The sequence below is a fragment of the Pavona decussata genome, unplaced genomic scaffold, assembly GCF_977016875.1.
Source record: "Pavona decussata unplaced genomic scaffold, jaPavDecu1.1 SCAFFOLD_223, whole genome shotgun sequence".
Lineage (NCBI taxonomy): Eukaryota > Metazoa > Cnidaria > Anthozoa > Scleractinia > Agariciidae > Pavona > Pavona decussata.
In genome coordinates this window covers 1,861,200-1,878,838 of record NW_028145628.1, presented here as the reverse complement: position 1 = coordinate 1,878,838, position 17,639 = coordinate 1,861,200, and the positions used below count along the sequence as shown (strand labels likewise).

The window sequence follows — 17,639 nt, the reverse complement described above, 5'->3', positions numbered from 1 at the left end:
GGAACTTCTTCGTAATGTTTTAATACAGCTTTTAATTGGTTAAATTTTATTGCTTATAACATGTTTATGCTCATGAATAGCAAGTAGAACTGGGCAAACCTTGGAACAACTGAACAAACCAGAAACGTAAACGGTCCGCCGAGTAAACGAACGAACGAGAAACCGAGTGAACGTACCCGCGAAACTGGATGAACAGCTGAACGACCGAGTGGACAGCTCTTTTGTTTGCAGTTCTAAGCGTTTATAAGAATCAATTTTCTGATATTCTAGTGCACTTATCTTTTCGGAACAAATGGAAAGCGATGTAGCTTTCGTTCTCATTACTTTAATGTTAAGTAAATGTTGAAAATCTTACGCACGTATTTTCATTTTTAATGTTAGAGTATACACGGCATTCATGAAAAACGGGTTTTAGTTAGATTAGATTAGTTGTAGTTAGGTTTTGAATTTTGTTTAGGAGAGTTACGTTATTTCTAATTTTTATACTCCTGATGGATTTTACCGTGTTTAAATAAAGAACTATTCTTCTAGCGAGCTCACCAAAAAGAGAATTAAGCAAACAGCATAGATTGACGAACTGAAGTAAAACAAAGCACAGTCTGCTCAGAAGCCAGGTCTGTCATTCTCCTTAGGGGCACAGTGAACAGACCTGGTAGAGAGTTCAAGGAACGCCAAACAACGAAAACCACACGAAGGAAACATGGAAACGTCAAAGCGAGAGAGAAAATTTTGAATAAATTCAGGGTGAATCTCTGTACCACACGTTTCAAACTGCGGCACCACAGCTGACCTTCTCTTTAATGGTTGTTTCTTTTTGCATAAAAGAGCCCCTAGATTTCACCAGAGTGTACCAAATTGAATTAAAATTTTCAAAATTTTCTGGGGAGGCCGCCCAGACCCCCCTAATGAGAGGGTGCGACCCCCTCCCAATACCTACCCCTCCGTCGGCTACGCCGACGGCAGAAGGCACTTCGCGCGTTCTTGGGCCGGCTCAATTTCTCAGCTAACCGGCAGACAAATTTCTTAGCTACAACCCTGTTTTTTATAAGATAGCGCGCGCATGCCTCCCCCATCGGACCTGCACACGTCATTGGATGGATGCAAGGCTGTGCATATTTTGAGAAATGTACTATGATGACGCCAATGGGAATTAGATTAGGAAGCACATGTGATAGGTTTTAAATTAATTCGAATCCTCTAAATCAATTATTCTTTTCGTGAAACAATCATCAGAGAGAAAAAGATCCGTGTTTTCAATTGCAATGGTAAATGGACCTTTTGAAAGTGGACTAATTACAAGTAATGGAATTTTTTTTTGCAGTTGGAATTAGAGATGACCACAAACAAGTGGAAAGTGGTGAAACAAGAAACACCAGTGAGCCGCCAGACTCTTTTTTGAAGACATTGACAGCTGATCATCGAGGTAGGCTTACAGAAATTTTTTTCAATTGTGATGGTAAACAGAGCTTTTGAAAGTGGACTTATAAGTAATGGAAAATTGTTTTGCAGTTGGAATTAGAGATGACTGCAAACGAGCGGAAAGTGGGGAAACAGAAAGCACCAGTGAGCAGTCAGAGACTTTATTGAAGGCATCGACAGCTGATCATCAAGGTAGCTTTAGTATGAAACCTCTGGATAAATGATTCTAAAATTAGTGTCCTTCTCTGCAAACTCATTAATAATTCATGATGGGAAAACAAAGGAGGTTTGGAAATGTGATCTTAATAATTATTATAACATTTGGCAAACTTTTACCCTGAATTTATCCAAGAATCATTAATGGTTTCAGAACCTATATCAGAATTAAAGAACGAGTGGTGTTTCAAGCAATTTCCACACACCTCAAAGCTGGTTTTTAAAAAAACTCAGCTGCATGTGCATAGTTGCAAGAAATAGAATTAACTTAATACTAATTTTATGCATTCTCCTTGATATTCTGCAGTAAGTCTACAATATGAAGATGACTGATACAACATTTTTATGGAATTTCTAACTAGATAGTATGACTAATAATTAGTTCATTATTCTATTTTTGTATACATTTTGTTTGTTTTAAATTATTTCACATGTCCTCACCTTAACTAGTTTTGTAGCTATTTATGGGAGCATCTGTAGACAGAATGTTTGAAGAAGTGATTTACTTCAGTGTTGCTGGTTTTTGTTATTGGTGGTGTTGAACTGAATGAACTAAAACATGACAATTGATTTTATGCTTGTAACTCATTCATTATCCTTGTTTTCATTCCTTTTCATTGGCAGGTTTGGTTATAACAGCTAAACAAATTATTGGTGATCTTAAGCAAATGCAACATGCAGGCAAGATCATTAGCTTAACAAACCTTCCAGAGGAGATGAAGAAAATTGCTTCAGACAAAGGCTTCAGAATTTCTGATAACAAGGGATCTGGAAATTGCATGTTCTATGCATTATCAGAGCAACTGGATCTGGTGAAAGGAATCCAAATCTCTCATGAAGCATTGAGGCAGCACATAGTCCAATTCCTTAAGGAGAACCCTACACTGGTAAGTTACTATTCAATATTGGTAATGTCAGCTTACGAGTGAGTTTGCTTTTGTTTTTTATGGTTATGCAAAGCAATAAAATGGGAGAACTTGGAGTATATTTTTTTTGCTTATGCCAATTAAACTGGCTGACTGAAAAAAAAACTATGTAATGAATTCATGACAATAAACATAACAATATCAAATCCTAGCATATGTGTGTGACATGAATGTAGTTTAGTGGCCTTAGCTTTCTCGAATCTCCTGCAATGCAGTGGACAGGTGTGACATCCATTAATAAATATGAAGCAGAAGGTCATTGTGCTTCAATCCTGTTAGGAGAATTTGGATTTTCTTTTTTTTAATTAGTATGCCTGTGTCACTTGCTGAAAAATACCTCCATCAGACTATTGCCACATTCATGCAGATTTCATTTTGGAAGAAAGGGCAGAAGTCAGGTCTATTAATGTTTGTTATCTCTTGGACAGTCAGTACAACTCAAGGGCTGATATCACAATTGGGTGCTTAAAAACAAGCAGAAGTCTTAAATTGCATTGTATTCAATGCTCCAGTTATTTAATTAAAACTGAATGCAAAATTTATTGAATTAATTAATTATGGAACAGTTAACTGTTCCTGTTTCGCTATTGGTTTGTTCTGTATAATGATGATCATTGTCCTGATCAAGTGCTAACAAAGCATTTAACTTATTGAATTATTTATTATTTTGTGGCTATTGTACCATCCAATGCTAAATTTCTTAGAGCAACAGTTGGTTACTTTCCTGAACAAAAGGAGAAAGTCCGTGGTCAATTCTGTGAAAGGCTTTGCCCCCCAGTTGATAGTTACCAGGATGAAGAAGCCCAACATACTTTAATATTATTTTTCTATTGTTATTTTCTTCTCTTGCAGCAAGATGGGACAGAACTGTTTAACTTTGTAGATGGACATCTGTCTTGGCCTGATTACCTGAGAAACATGGCAGCTGATGGTACGTGGGGTGACCACATCATTCTCCATGCTGCAGCAAACTGCTTTAAAACGTGCATCCACGTGATCAGCAGTCTGTCACATGACTTAACTATCCGCCCAGAATGTGATGTTGGCAGCAGCAGCCAGCTTGTACTTGGACACCTGCACGAGCATCACTATGTCAGCCTTCGACCCAAACCAGGTAGAGGAAGATACGTGTATGAAACAATGCCAGCTAATCAGATATGTCTACTGTCACTTCAATTGACATTTAGCAAAATCCATGACATACATGTGCCATAATACTGGGCTACTTTGTCTGTTAACCACTGTCCTTGATCACTGAATGTTCTTATTTCGTCCAACGAGAGCATGTAGAAATTAATTACTGAGTTAATTTGTGTGTTGTCTTCCTAGAAATACTGAAACATTACCAAGGAACTCCGTGGATTCAAAGTTGATTTCAGATCTGCCCGCTCATTGGGCTAATAAAACCACAAATCGAACAAAAATTTCTTTGCCGTTAATGCTTCATTTCCACTGTTGAAACTGTCAAGCATCCCTTTGAAGTTCCGCTTTCGATTCACCGTTGCCAACAGGTTTGTTTCTTTTTCAAAAAGGCAAACTTCTGTAATTTCGACCTGCGCCAGAGTGAAATTCCGCTACATTACGATCACTCATTCATTGTGCATGCTTGAAAGTTAACAACCCACCAACCAAGTGAAAACCCCACCATCGCTATTACTCGTTCATTATATGCATGCGTGCATTCACCAGTTAAAAATGTGCCTTTTTACAAGAATTATATAATAATGTTGGTAAAAGGCAGCTTTTTTTTTTTTTTTTTACTAAAAAGCTTTGTTTACAAATTTTGTAAAAGTGCTGAGTACGTTCTTCCAATAATGTACTGGTAAAACATCTTCTTTTTCACCAATTGAAAATATATTTGTTGAAGTGGCTGGTTTTAGAATAATAGTTATTCTAAAAACAGCCAGTATTGACAGTTAGCTTTAATTGAAAGCCCAAGCCATCTATAAGTCTAAACGTTAACTAGTTTGTTTTTATTCAATATTGATCTTTGCTGTTCTCTTTCTTTTTTCTTTTCTAGGAACCAAAATTAAAGAAAATATAGAAGACAGCTCTGATGATTGCAATGGCAAGCCACCACGACTCAGTTTTAAGTTTCCCAAGACGAGCAATCTTCCTAACACTTCCATAGCTTGGAGCAAAGTTCAACTCCCGATAGATGTTCTTTTAGTGACTGTGGAGGACTGTGAGTTTTTAAGCTGTTATTTTTATCTCGACGAACCTTTCAAGGCTTACCACGAAGACATTGGTCATGTCTACTTTGGAGCGATGGGAAGTGGTGACCAGGAGAAGCTTAACATTGCATTGATAAAATGCTCAAAACGTTCTGTAGTTCCAGGTGGTGCTTTACCTGATGTAACAAATGCTAGCAGGGTCTTGCAGCCCAAGGCTGTGATTTCTGTGGGCACCTGCCACGTTTTAAATTCTGAAAATATCAAAATCGGAGACATACTGGTGTCTTCCAAGTTGACAACCCCTGACTTTAGAACCCCTGTGAGCAGAAATTTTGGCAAGCTCATTAGACATGCATCTGATGGATGGAAAGCTCCTTTGGAAAACCCAGATGAATGGCAAGTGCAAGTGCATTGTGATGTAGATGTGCCTAGCGAGGAAGGCGAAAGTAAGTCAGTTTAGTAATCATTCAGTGTTATTTGATCAGAATGCTTCTCTGAGCCTCGCATTAAGATGGCTAATTACTACAGTTCGAGGTCACCAGATGCTTTCAATAATATCATCACTGGTACTCATTTTGAGGGAACAAAATAACAAATGCAAGGTCAAAACCATAATTAATGACAATGAGTGTTTGTTATTTCACCATGCTCTTGCTTAAAGTGGCTTAAAACAAGTGGCTGAGTGGCCATCAGAGGATTGGGCGCTAATTCTTTGAAAACGTCTAACCCAATATTCACCCCAATCAAAAATATTACACTTACCATTTAAACTTTAAATCCTAATAAACGTTCTTATAAGTTAAAACAAAATTCTGTATGAGAGGTTTTTGCATATCGAGGAAAATATAAAAAATGGGAATTTTGAAAAATATCTTAAAATCTGTCTCAGATTTTGAAAAGAAATTGTCCGAAGATCGATGTTGACGTATATTTAAAAATATGAAAAAATTGAGCATAGGTCGTCAGCTAGATTTGGAGAAATTTATGATTGAAAAACGTTTCGGTATGAAGCACTTCTGCATTCACTTGTGTACGCACGAATTACAAACTGCTTGTTTGGTTTCCTTGATCACTTACGCAAATTGCTTATGTGACACCCGCGCATTAAGATTATTTTATTACACAAAACTGTAGTAAGCCACCTTTAGTTAAGTTTCATCAAGTATCTTTTCTGAGCTCTCAGCCCAACTGAGAGCTGGTCATATCGTGAACTGTGGATGAAAGAATAAATTCAAGCATGAATTTTTTCTAGGATTTTTTTTCGCAACTGCTTAAGTCACGTAAATAACTGTGAGGATCTTTCTTCTATCTAATCTTTTATCCATTGCTCAAATAATATTAATATTTCCTCTATTCATATTCATTAATTCATCCTTCTCGGGTATGTTATGGACTCACAATATGACTAGCCTCCCACGCAGACGTTCTTTGGAGTTTGTCACGCGTTCCTGCCCCACGAACGTGGGGCAGAAACGCGTGACGAACCCCTAAGAACGTCTGCGTGGGAGGCTACAATATGACCAGCTCCCAGTTGTCTTGATAGCTCAGTTGGTGGTTCAAGTTCAGGCACCTGCAGGAAATACAATCTAACCTTTCTGAAGATTTCTTGTACAGGGTTGTAAATGATCGCCAAATTGGACCGCAAATAATTGCGGGGTCAGAAATAATGCTCAGATCTTCAGGGTTATTTTACAGAATGCAAAATGCCGAATGTGCCATTTTACACTATCTACAACAGTTTAGGATTGAGGGGTTTAGGGTTGATATTATTTTAATTTAGGTCTAAGCACTTTTTTGTGCTATTTAGGGTTAAGAACTGATGATACAGACAGTAAGCTTTTAGTTAATGTTACGGCAGACACTTGACATTATGCGACCTCCATGGATTTGGCTTTTGGTGCTCAACATTCAGTATTCTTCAAAATACCTAGGCTGCCATCCTCCGATTGGACAGTAACTAGTCCCTGAACAAAAATCAGTCACCTCAACAGATTTGTCCTCCCTCCTTTCCTTAGCCTGCGCAGCAAGCGTTTCCATTTGTGCATTTGTCGCTGTTTTACCGCCCGGAATTAGGATGAGAGTGATAAACACAAAGGAGGGGAAAAAAGTCTCTCCTCCCCTCACCCCCCTTTTTTTTGTTTGCTCTTACCTCATTTTGCGTGCATCCAGAATACAGAAATCGGCTTTTTAGTGCAGAAAACTCCACAAAAACACTTGGTTTTCAGGCTTTCCTTTCTTGATCTCTCCGCACCCTCTCCAGTGTTCCGCGTTTTGAACTGAGCAAAAGTGTAAAGCAGTAAGCCAGGCAGATCTTTTCCCTAAGGTTATTTTAAGGACAGGCCAGGATAAATACATACAGTTAAGTTGAAGCAATGACGTGAACCTGTTTCCTCTTTATGACAGATATTTTTGCAGCAGCCCATGATGGTAAGATGGAGTGGCTGTTAGTGAAAGGTGTGGCCAGTGATAGAGGTCTCAGTCAGTCTGTAAGCGATGACTGGAAGTCTTTTGCAAGTACCATGGCAGCTTCCCTTGTGGCAAATACTTTATGTGATCCCTGTGTTTTCCAAAGATGGCCTCGCTGTTATCAAGGTCAGTTTTATATATTTGCTGGAAAAGGTTGATCCTCTTGCAGAATTAAATTGCTTCTCATTATAATTCTTTTGTTTGTTGAAAGTAATGCAAAGGGTCAAATTTTACCAATAGATGAAAACCCATTGCAGTTTCGAATGAAACTTTTAAAAGCAGTTTCAGGAAGAAAGCCTGAAAAACATTAAGGCTTGATGGTCATTCCATACATTCAATCTTGTGATCTTGAATGGGAATTTTATGATCTCACAAAGTGACCAGCTCCCAGTTGGCTTGACAGCTCAAATGGTAGAGCACTGCATTGGTAATGCAGAGGTCAAGGGGTTCAAATCTATTTTAAACCTTCTTTTTGCACCTGCAAGTTGTTCTGATAATGTCCAGGGTCTTTTATCTACTTTAGCTTAGGTACAGATTATCTTGAGTTTCTCTTGAATCAGATGAAACTGCAGACTGCAGTTCAAATGTTGTAGTAGTGTCTGCATCACAATGGCCTATTTTAAGGGCAAGAGTAGAGTAATAGTGAAATTTCCTTATGATTGATACATTGTGTTTGTTTTAACTGTTAATATTATTATCGAAAATCTAAGTTTTAAGTTTCGGTCAACAGTCTACAGCATGCATGTCCAGTAGTTTTGAAATTTAAAGGTAGTTTTGAAACTTACATGTCAGTTTTGAACATTGCCAGCGAGATTTCAGAATTCCTGTAGAAATTTCTCCATTTTATTGACAGTATAAAGCTGTGGATTTTTCTTCACATTTATTACAGCATTAAGTATTTTAAAAATCACAATAATTATTAATTGTCTCCGAAGTATTTTTGATTTGTTTTTAAACTTACTGTGTCTTTTTTGGAATGATTCCAGAAAAATCTTCAAGATTCCAGACATTAATATTACATTAAGAGGAATTTGACTGTTCATTTCATTCTCGGAAATTTCAGTCATGCATGACGTAGACTGATTGTAAATAAAACAGATCAAATAGGTATTGATTTATTTACAGTTCGACCACTTGAACCGCGCCACTTGGTAGAAAGCCAACCAATCACAATGTTTTCAGACAACAAAGGATCTGAAAGTTGTTGGTAAATAGACCAACAACACTGCAGAGTCTAGACAAAACATTCGCTAATAAATTTTACCCGACTTGAACATGTGGACCTCACTGTAAAATGTGCAGTTTTTTGATTGATCAGTTTTGATCCCAAATTTTTCCTACTGTCGATTGGTTTGATGTTGCAACCTGACAACACGGTTCTTGCCTAACTGGTTTTCTAAAATCATAAAAAGAAAATCGCAAGTATAAACATACTTACAAATTCAAGCATAAAAAGACTTATTTTATTTACCTCTAGTCTACAATTAAATACAGTGGAACCTCGATTTAACGAAGTCGCTGGGGACCGGCCAAATTTGTTCGTTAAATCGAGGGCTCGTTATATCGAGAACCTCGATATAACGAACTTGAGGGTAAACGACCAAAATGTTCGTTATATCAAGGTCATAGTTAATGATTAATTTGTAACACAGGTGACTTCTGTCACGGAATTCAATGCTGATGTCGAAATACTATAGTGCCAATGTCTATGAGATATAATAAGCCGTCGACTGAAAGGTTGCTGTCTCTTTACCATAAGGATAAAAAGGATTTGTTGACTGATGATCTGTTCAGCGTTAATCTTCTGTCTCGTGTTGACATTGTAATTCGTTATATCGAGGTAGATTTTACGTTTGGGCTTCCGGATTATGTTCGTTATATGGAAGAATTCGTTATATCGAGGTTCTATTCCATATTACTGTAACTTTGGCTGGGACATAGAATATCGTTCGTTATATCGAGAACTTCGTTAAATAGAGGTTCGTTAAATCGAGGTTCCACTGTATTAGCATGCGATGAAGTGTTCGAAGCAAGCTCCACACAACTGTAACGTTCCAAATTCAATAATTTTTGATAATTGCTTGGGCTTTGTCTCTCATTTGACTGTTACTCGAAACATTTGAACACAACATAAATCATCAAACTACTCTCACTGAAAATGTTTCTTTGCAATTGTTGACATATGCATGACTTTGAACTGAACTTGAACTTTGATGTTGTAGCTCTTGATCGAGGAATTGTTGATATTATAATCTGCCAAAACGTTTTGCACAAAGTGGCGACTACTTTTTATTTCAGTGGCAATCATTTGCGGACTCAGCCCTACACAGTGCAATTCCAGCACATGATCTCACAGAAGTTGGGAATGTCAGCGACCGTTGCCGTAAATTTCTCCATCTCACTTCACTCTAAGTTGAATGTCTGGCAAATGAGACCATCAAAAACCTAGAAAGTATCCTCAAACTCGAAAAAGTCTGTAAATAAAAAGATTCATTTGAGTGAAAACTAAAGACTCTCACTGACCAATCAGAAAATGAGACAGTTTCCTTAGGGGTCCTCAAGTTCATAGTTGTTTCAAACTTTGTCGCAGATGTATTGTTTAAGTACTTGAATCAACAACATCAGGATTCTTTGTTTAAAAAAAAAAACAGAAGTGATTGGTTAACTTTCTTCCAAGCAGCCGGGTTCAAGTAGTTGCACTGTAATGAGGGCTGCGCTGTATACATATGTACTCACTTTAAATCCTAAGGCAAAAATATGCAAAGTAGTTAATTGAAACTGTTATGGTATGTTAGTGCAAAGAATTGATTCCAAGAGTTACTGTTAAGAATGTAATGCTTGAAAACTATCTACAAATTGACAACCCAACATATTAATTTATATGCTTATATTAAAGAAAAGGCGAACAGTTAATTTTTCATTTTGACCCTCAGATACTGCAGATGACAAACTTGAACAGGAGAAAACAAAGGAGGAGAAGAGGACAGACAAATTATCCAAGAATGAAGGTCAGTTCCCAGCCAGGAAGTACTAGGAATTTAAGTTCAGTGCACCCTGGGTTTCTTTTTGGTTGCTACTCCTCTTTCCGCTGGGGGCAAAGAATTTTAAAATCGTACAGGTGTCTCCAAATTTTTATAATGGGCTGCTTTCTCTGGGAATCCATGTCCAGTTGCTTAGTGGGCTGTTATGAAGTTGCCAACTCATTTTATCCCAGATGTCTTTTTCGTGAGATGAAAGTAATCTTATCGCCACTGGCAGTTAGCAACGATTTCCCACCGAAAAATGCCTGAAAAAGTTTATTTTAGGGTTTCAACTAAATGCTGACCCCTTACTGACCCCCTGTAAAATTCACAGGGAAAACCGAATTTCATCATCAATCAACTTACCCAAAATTCCTAAAACAAGACACCTATGGGCGTTTATGTAGGAGGCGTTGGTGTATGTTTAGCACCAGTGGCCTCACTTATTCCCAATTGTACACGTCGCCGATTTTTAAACCTATCCTCCCTTTGCAATTGAACTACTTGAATATTTTTTGTCAGAAAGATAGTGATATTCTGTTACGCTACTTGAAATCATACCGGAAATTGCGTTATGATAATGTATGACAATTGGATAATGATAATGTATGAGAATTTATAATTTGACTGAAGGGAATTAATTTTTGCACCGTTTTATTTGGTGGGTTTTTTTTTCTGCTGGAACCAATTTTTGCACATGAAGGTCAATCCGCAAAAATTAGAACCATCAAAATTTTCATGCTACACGGTATGCGTCTGCCATTTTGGGAATTTCAAGTAAGTTAATTGACAAGATTTTTGGTTTTCCCTAAGAATTTTAGAGGGGTTCTGTTAGCAGGTTGGGTCAGTGTTTTGTTGAGAAAATATTTTTGCTGATTCCGATTCAACAGGATTGTTTATCTCTTTTCTGGTGTCCACGATGTACAACTATTGAAAGCAAAATAGGGCAGGGGCTAGGTGTTTTCTGATGGAAACAAAGAGAGAGCTCGATGCATTTCTTTAGTCAGCTGAGTACAAAAGAAACTCCCGCGGGGATACTCTACAAAATTTTTGGTGGTGGTGTGCAGCTCGGTGGTCCAAACCCTGACCTGATTTTAGATCAAAATGTGTAATTTTAAAGGGAACCTCCACTCCGACAGCAAATTGATGGTAAATTGTCCGAAATAGCATCTAAATTAGATATGATTATGGTCTATTTTCGATTTTGAATTTCCTGGGTGCCGCTATTTTAGATTTCATGACGTCAGTTACAGTTGCCGCTCTTGTCACTAAGCAGAAATTCTTGTGTGTCAAACAATTGTGCAACCATATGACGTCAGGAAATTCAAGATGACGGCGCCTGGGAAATTTAAAATGAAAAATAGGCGATAATCAAATTCTGTTTTGTCCGACACAGCAATATTATTTCCATGTTTTCCAATGAAATTTGAAATTAGATTGTTTTGTCCGACACAGAAATATTGTTTCCATGTTTTCGAATGAAATTTAATTTATTTCAAGAGTGGAGGTTTCCTTTAACAGAAATGGTTATAATGTAGACCCTTTATCACACTAAAATTCCCCCCCCCCCCCCCCCTCCAAAAAAAAAAAAAACAAACAAAAAAAAACACACACACACACACACCCTTTGCAGCATATACCTATATAGCTTGTGTTAGGGAAAAACTTGCCAATGCGCGCCACCCACCCTCCCCCCCTTCCCCAGCTACTCAAGGCGGGCTGTAAATTATATTCCACAACAATTTACTGCATCACAGAAAATTAAATTACCAATATAATGTACAATGATTTGAACGTATTTTGTTGTTTAAATGAAAAATACGCTAAAATTAATGTACACAAACACTTGTTCATATTTTTAAAATATCGATAATGGAATTTTGTGCGGTACGGTAAATAATTATTGCTGCGAAATATAGGATCAGTTTTTTGCGGCAGGTTGAGTTTGAAAACAATCGTTTCTTGTCCAAAACTCCTTTGTACCTTTGCTTTGCTCACGGACTCGCTCCAGTTATGAAGACTCTGGAGCTGAGTTGATTTAGTATTTTACAAATTATGCCTTTAACGTTTAGTTGATTTTGATCTTGCAGAGCTTATTGACCAACTACGCGGATTCTACAGCAACCGTGAAGGATGCCTTACACTCTTCCCTTGGTGCGAAGGTAAATTTAATTTTCGCCTTAGTGACATCTTCACCAAGCTCAGAATGGTCAGCAGGGAGAAGACGAGAGGAACAGTGACCGACAAAATGGTCGAGATGTCCGACATCTTTCAATCCCACGAAGAATGCGAGAATCCTAAAAAGGTGTTGATTGAGGGAGATCCTGGTATGGGCAAGACTACCTACTGCAACAAGCTTGCCTACGACTGGGCCTCAATGGAACCTGAAGCAGGGGATTGTTTTCCAAATTTTAAAATGGTGCTATTGCTTAGATGTCGCGACATGTCTTCCAATTCAAACCTTCGTAAGGACATCTGCGAACAGATTCTCCCTTCTGATATTGATGAAGAAGACGAAAAAGTTTTCTTTAAATGGATCAAACATCATCAATCCGCCGTACTTGTAGTTCTGGATGGACTGGACGAGTTGCCAAACGAGAGATGGTCAGAGGCAGAGCAGCTCATTCAAGGTGGAAGTGCAATTTTTTCTCAATGTCATCTTGTGGTTACAGCTCGGCACGAGGCTGGGATAAAGGCGAGAAAATCCTGTGACAGTCTCCTGGAGATCGTGGGATTCACTAAATCTGATGCCTGTGACTTCATCTTGAAATATTTCAAAAACAAGGGAAAGGAGGGAGAGAAAATGGCCCAAACGCTCTCAAACCGACTGGAGAAAGATAAAAGCCTAGAAGAACTGATTGCCAATCCCCTGAACACTGCTCTCCTCTGTCTTCTTATCGAATGCTCGGATGGCATCCTTCCAGAAAAGAAAACTACACTATACATGGATATAGTGGAGTATGTCCTGACAAGATACACCGAAAAGAAGAATTTAAGACTGGAAACCGACCAAAATCCTACAAAGGTGTACGAACAACAGCTAAAACACCTTGGCTCGATAGCGTTGAAGGGTCTTTTCCAGCAGACGATGTACTTTGAGAAACATCAACTTGGGAGTCATGAAAATGACTTACCTGGTTTCGGATTTCTGTCACTTCAGCATGGAACGAACAGACGAAGACCATGTCTCTATTACGCCTTCATGCACAAATCCTTTCAGGAACATTTTGCTGCATTCTATCTCTGTTGCCGGCTACTGAGTGAAGAAATGAGTCCTGAAGATTTAGCTGCTGACGACAGATATTTCTCTGACCTGAAACAAGTGTTGCTGTTCACTTGCGGCTTACTAGCAGAAGCATCCAAAGAAAAAGCAATGGCTCTTATCCAGAGTTTGGCGGCTCACATTGACGGCCGAGATCAGAGAAAGGTTTTGGTTGCAGTGGAGTGCATTAAGGAATGCAAAAAAGAAGGTAGTAATTTTCATTTAGATTTAGCACGTACTTTCGGCAAGTCTCTGAGACTTCAATGGGTATATGCCGGGGGTGGAAATTTAGGTTATGTTGAGTGTGATATAATTGCTAAGATGCTCACTGAGAACACAACTGTGACAGACTTGGATTTGTCTTTCAATAAACTCGGCAGTGAAGGCGCTGATAAGATTTGTGAAATGTTGTGTAATAATAATACTCTGACACGCTTGGATTTGTCTCGCAATGAACTCGGCAGTGAATGCGCTGCTAAGATTTGTGAAATGTTGTGTAATAATAATACTCTGACAATCTTGCATTTGTTTGGCAATAAACTCGACAGTGAAGGCGCTGATAAGATTTGTGAAATGTTGTGTAATAATAATACTCTGAAATGCTTGGATTTGTCTGAAAATAATCTCGACAGTGAATGCGCTGATAAGATTTGTGAAGGGTTGTGTAATAATAATACTCTGAGATACTTGCAGTTGTGTTACAATGAACTCGACAGTGAATGCGCTGATAAGATTTGTGAAATGTTGTGTAATAATAATACTCTGACACACTTGAATTTGTATGGCAACAAACTCGACAGTGAAGGCGCTGATAAGATTTGTGAAATGTTGTGTAATAATAATACTCTGACAGACTTGGATTTGTCTCTCAATGAACTCGACAGTGAATGCGCTGATAAGATTTGTGAAGGGTTGTGTAATAATAATACTCTGACACACTTGAGGTTGTATGGCAACAAACTCGACAGTGAAGGCGCTGATAAGATTTGTGAAGGGTTGTGTAATAATAATTCTCTGACACGCTTGGATTTGTCTGACAATAACATAAGTGATCCTGTTCGTAACAAACTCAAAGCAGCACATGGTCGCCGTATCGTTATTTAATGTCGTCAAAGTTGAAGCGCTTTTAATTTTCATCTTCATTTTTGAAACAGAGTAGCCTTAAATTAAAACTTCAATATCAAAAGCATGTAAGTGTTCCGTAAAAACTAAATTCTTACATTAAGTTCCAGCTGATATTAAATTAGCTGATGAACCGTTTAGATAGGATACCTTTTGAACAAATTGAATATTCCTCGAATGTTGTCTTTTAATGCAGATGATTCCTGTCATAATTTTAGAGTCAAATCATCTCATATATTCAGTTACTTCGTTTGATGTATAAAGAAATTATAAACAAACAAATTTACATTTCAAACAATCACATTTTATTACATCTCAAAACTCACCAACACAGTTACAAAGATGTGAAGAACGCTTATCACCGATTCTCGGTTAATAATTCTTGTACTTTAACCAAACAGCAGCTTGAAATCAGACCGCAATCTAAAACTTGCTGGCTTTTCAATCTTTTTCTGCTCTGTCTCTCAATTGTACCATTCTTTCGCTTGTGTTATTTCCAACATTGCTAATTTACATGTTGATTCCTCAATTCTTTACCCTCATACAGTTCTTAAAAAAAGTGAAGAGTCACAAGAGCATATTACAGTGTAAACTCCAAGCAGTCATTTTTTAACCACACAAACATTGAGCGTTACGTTTCCATCACTGTTAAAGTCATTTTATCGTTTCAGGGACGTGAATAATGCTAACTGTGTGCAAATTCACCTACAGCTGAGTTAATCTTACAACTCCAACTGACACTCCAACTGTGTTTTTGTGCTGTCACAGCGGCAGCCGCCATCTTGGATCGAAATGAACCAATCAGAAAGAAGAAGCTTAATTTTCTGTTTCCTCAGCAGTCCGCATGTCCGCCATTTTGGATCAAAATTAACCAATGAGGAGAGAGGAGCAGAATGAACTGCTTCCTCTGCAGTACGCTTGTCCGCCATTTTGGATCGAAATTAACCAATCAGGAGAGAGGAGCAGAATGAACTGCTTCCTCAGCAGTAAACTTGTCCACCATTTTAGTTCGAAATGAACCAATCAAAAAAGAGCATCAAAATGAGCTGTTTCCTCGGTAGTACGCATGACCACCATTTTGAATTGAACAGCATTTTGAAATGAACCAATGATGAAAGAGGAGCAGAATTTGGATCCTTGCCAGTGAGAAGCTTTTCAAATTTATTGAAAGCAACTGAAACTGACAGGATCAAAAAGACGGCAATAAATAAGGTGCCCTTAGTTAGTAGGCTCGTGTTTTAATATAAAGATGATTTTAGTCTTGTGCAAAGAAATGCTTAGTTTATCTTAATGTCAGAGTTAAGTTTTTACGGAGCACAAACTTATTATTACTTGGAGGTTTTAAATTAAGTCCTAAAACACAGAGCGAGTTCATATGTAATAGCAACTGAGCTATTTGGTCATAAAGTTTGCATCATTTCACTCAGGTTTATCCTTATGCCATTTTGTTTTGGTGAGGCTTATTGTCATGTCATTCATTTGTGTTATGAGTGCACGACTGGTAGGTTTTCTCGGTCGTTTTTCTTTTTCCTTTTTTTTCTTTTTCACTTTAGGTCTGGTCATTATTCAGCTATTGCTAAGTAGAGGATTATAGGTACGAAAAACCTTCAAAGAAGGTGTGTGTGCTCGTTTCTTTCATATGCTGTTTGCTCTGTGTTTTTTAAAGTCTATTTTTTGTTAATTAGAGGTATATAAAGATGTAACATGTACAGAGTCTACTAGTGCATTCATGAGTGACACGGATCTAAACCGTGGAACAGAGAAAACTAAGTATTGTGAACAAAATCAAAACGAGTTTCTTGCTTTTGGAGCATAATTTGTATCTCATTTTTTAAAGCATTCACTATGTTTTGCTGTTTTAAAAGGTGTCACTACTGAACATTATACAGCAAATCTGGCCATAATACTGTTTGTAAATATTGTAAAAATCATTGAAATGCTTATTTTCGAATGTGAATTAGATCAATAAGTATAGAATTAAATATGAGATTGAATTGTGGAGTTTGTGTTGTTTTTATTAATTGTCAGGTGATGGGTGGGGACATTTGTTGCTATGGTTGATAATTTTGCTGCAAATGTCTTATTCCTTTTCTTTTCTGGAGTAGAAATTTGCATCGTGATCTGTTCAACCTTTTGAGTCTGTAGATGAAATCTTCAAAGTGCGATCTGATTAACCTTTTGAGTGTGTGGATGAAATCATCAAAGTACGATCTGTTCAAGGATGATGCCTCCTTTTGCTACTTCTAATACAGTCTACACATCTCAGAATGATTTGAGAATTACAGCTCTGATTTCTTAAGGACAGTGCCCACCTAATTCAAAGGTATTTTACTTGAGAGAAAATCTTAGCAACAACTATTGAAATCCATATAGAAAACTGAGGGTTAACTTGAAGAAAAAGCCATACATAATTGCAAAGTTAAGAAAAAAATGTCGGTCATCCTTTGTTTTGTCATCAAGCACACAATAAAGTGATGAGAGCACTTCAGAAGCAATATCAGCGGAGAAACCTTGAGTGTGTCTAGTGTTTCACCCTGGGTGGTTTTTGAGGGACAAAACAAGGTTAAGACTTAATTATGTACTTCTTTTATTAACTTTGTGGCATGTTTGCTCAGATTATTTTGGGGCAGCTGAATGAGGAATGGCGCATATGTGGGTTCAGTTTGTTCTTGGTTCTTGTCTAGCATATGTTATGCACAGCATAACAAACAGCACAACAGCAGAGCACTGCGCAATAACTTTAAGATTTTATCCACAGACTCAAAATCAAGAACTACATTGCACAGGACAGCACCACAGGAAGTACTGCTCAGTAGCTTTCATTTGAATGGTCACACTTAAGGATATTATCCAGACTCAAAAGTTAGTCTCGCTCAAAGCCAATCACTTTGTACAGCATAACAAACAGCACTACAGGAAAGTATTGCTTCATTTGAATGGTGACACTTTAGGATTTCATCCACAGACCCAAAAGTAAGAACCACCTTGTACAGCATAATAAACAGCACCACAGGAAAGTACTGCTCAGTAGCTT

At 37.7% G+C, this 17,639-nt stretch overlaps 2 protein-coding genes across 2 annotated transcripts in view; both read left to right on the top strand.

The window, feature by feature from the left end:
* The window catches only part of LOC146459084 (uncharacterized), a 275,459-nt gene that overhangs the window by 144,138 nt on the left and 113,682 nt on the right, over positions 1 to 17,639 (top strand). The window contains exon 9 of the mRNA XM_085089729.1: positions 1,322 to 1,423. Coding sequence (XP_084945855.1) covers positions 1,322 to 1,423 — 102 coding nt within the window. The remainder of the gene's footprint in view (positions 1 to 1,321; positions 1,424 to 17,639) is intronic.
* On the top strand, positions 3,214 to 15,557 carry LOC146459092 (uncharacterized). Its single transcript, XM_085089996.1, has 5 exons — positions 3,214 to 3,675; positions 4,582 to 5,181; positions 7,139 to 7,327; positions 10,135 to 10,209; positions 12,294 to 15,557. The coding sequence occupies exons 1-5, from the start codon at positions 3,480 to 3,482 to the stop codon at positions 14,585 to 14,587; spliced, it is 3,354 nt and encodes a 1,117-aa protein (XP_084946122.1). The 5' UTR covers positions 3,214 to 3,479; the 3' UTR covers positions 14,588 to 15,557.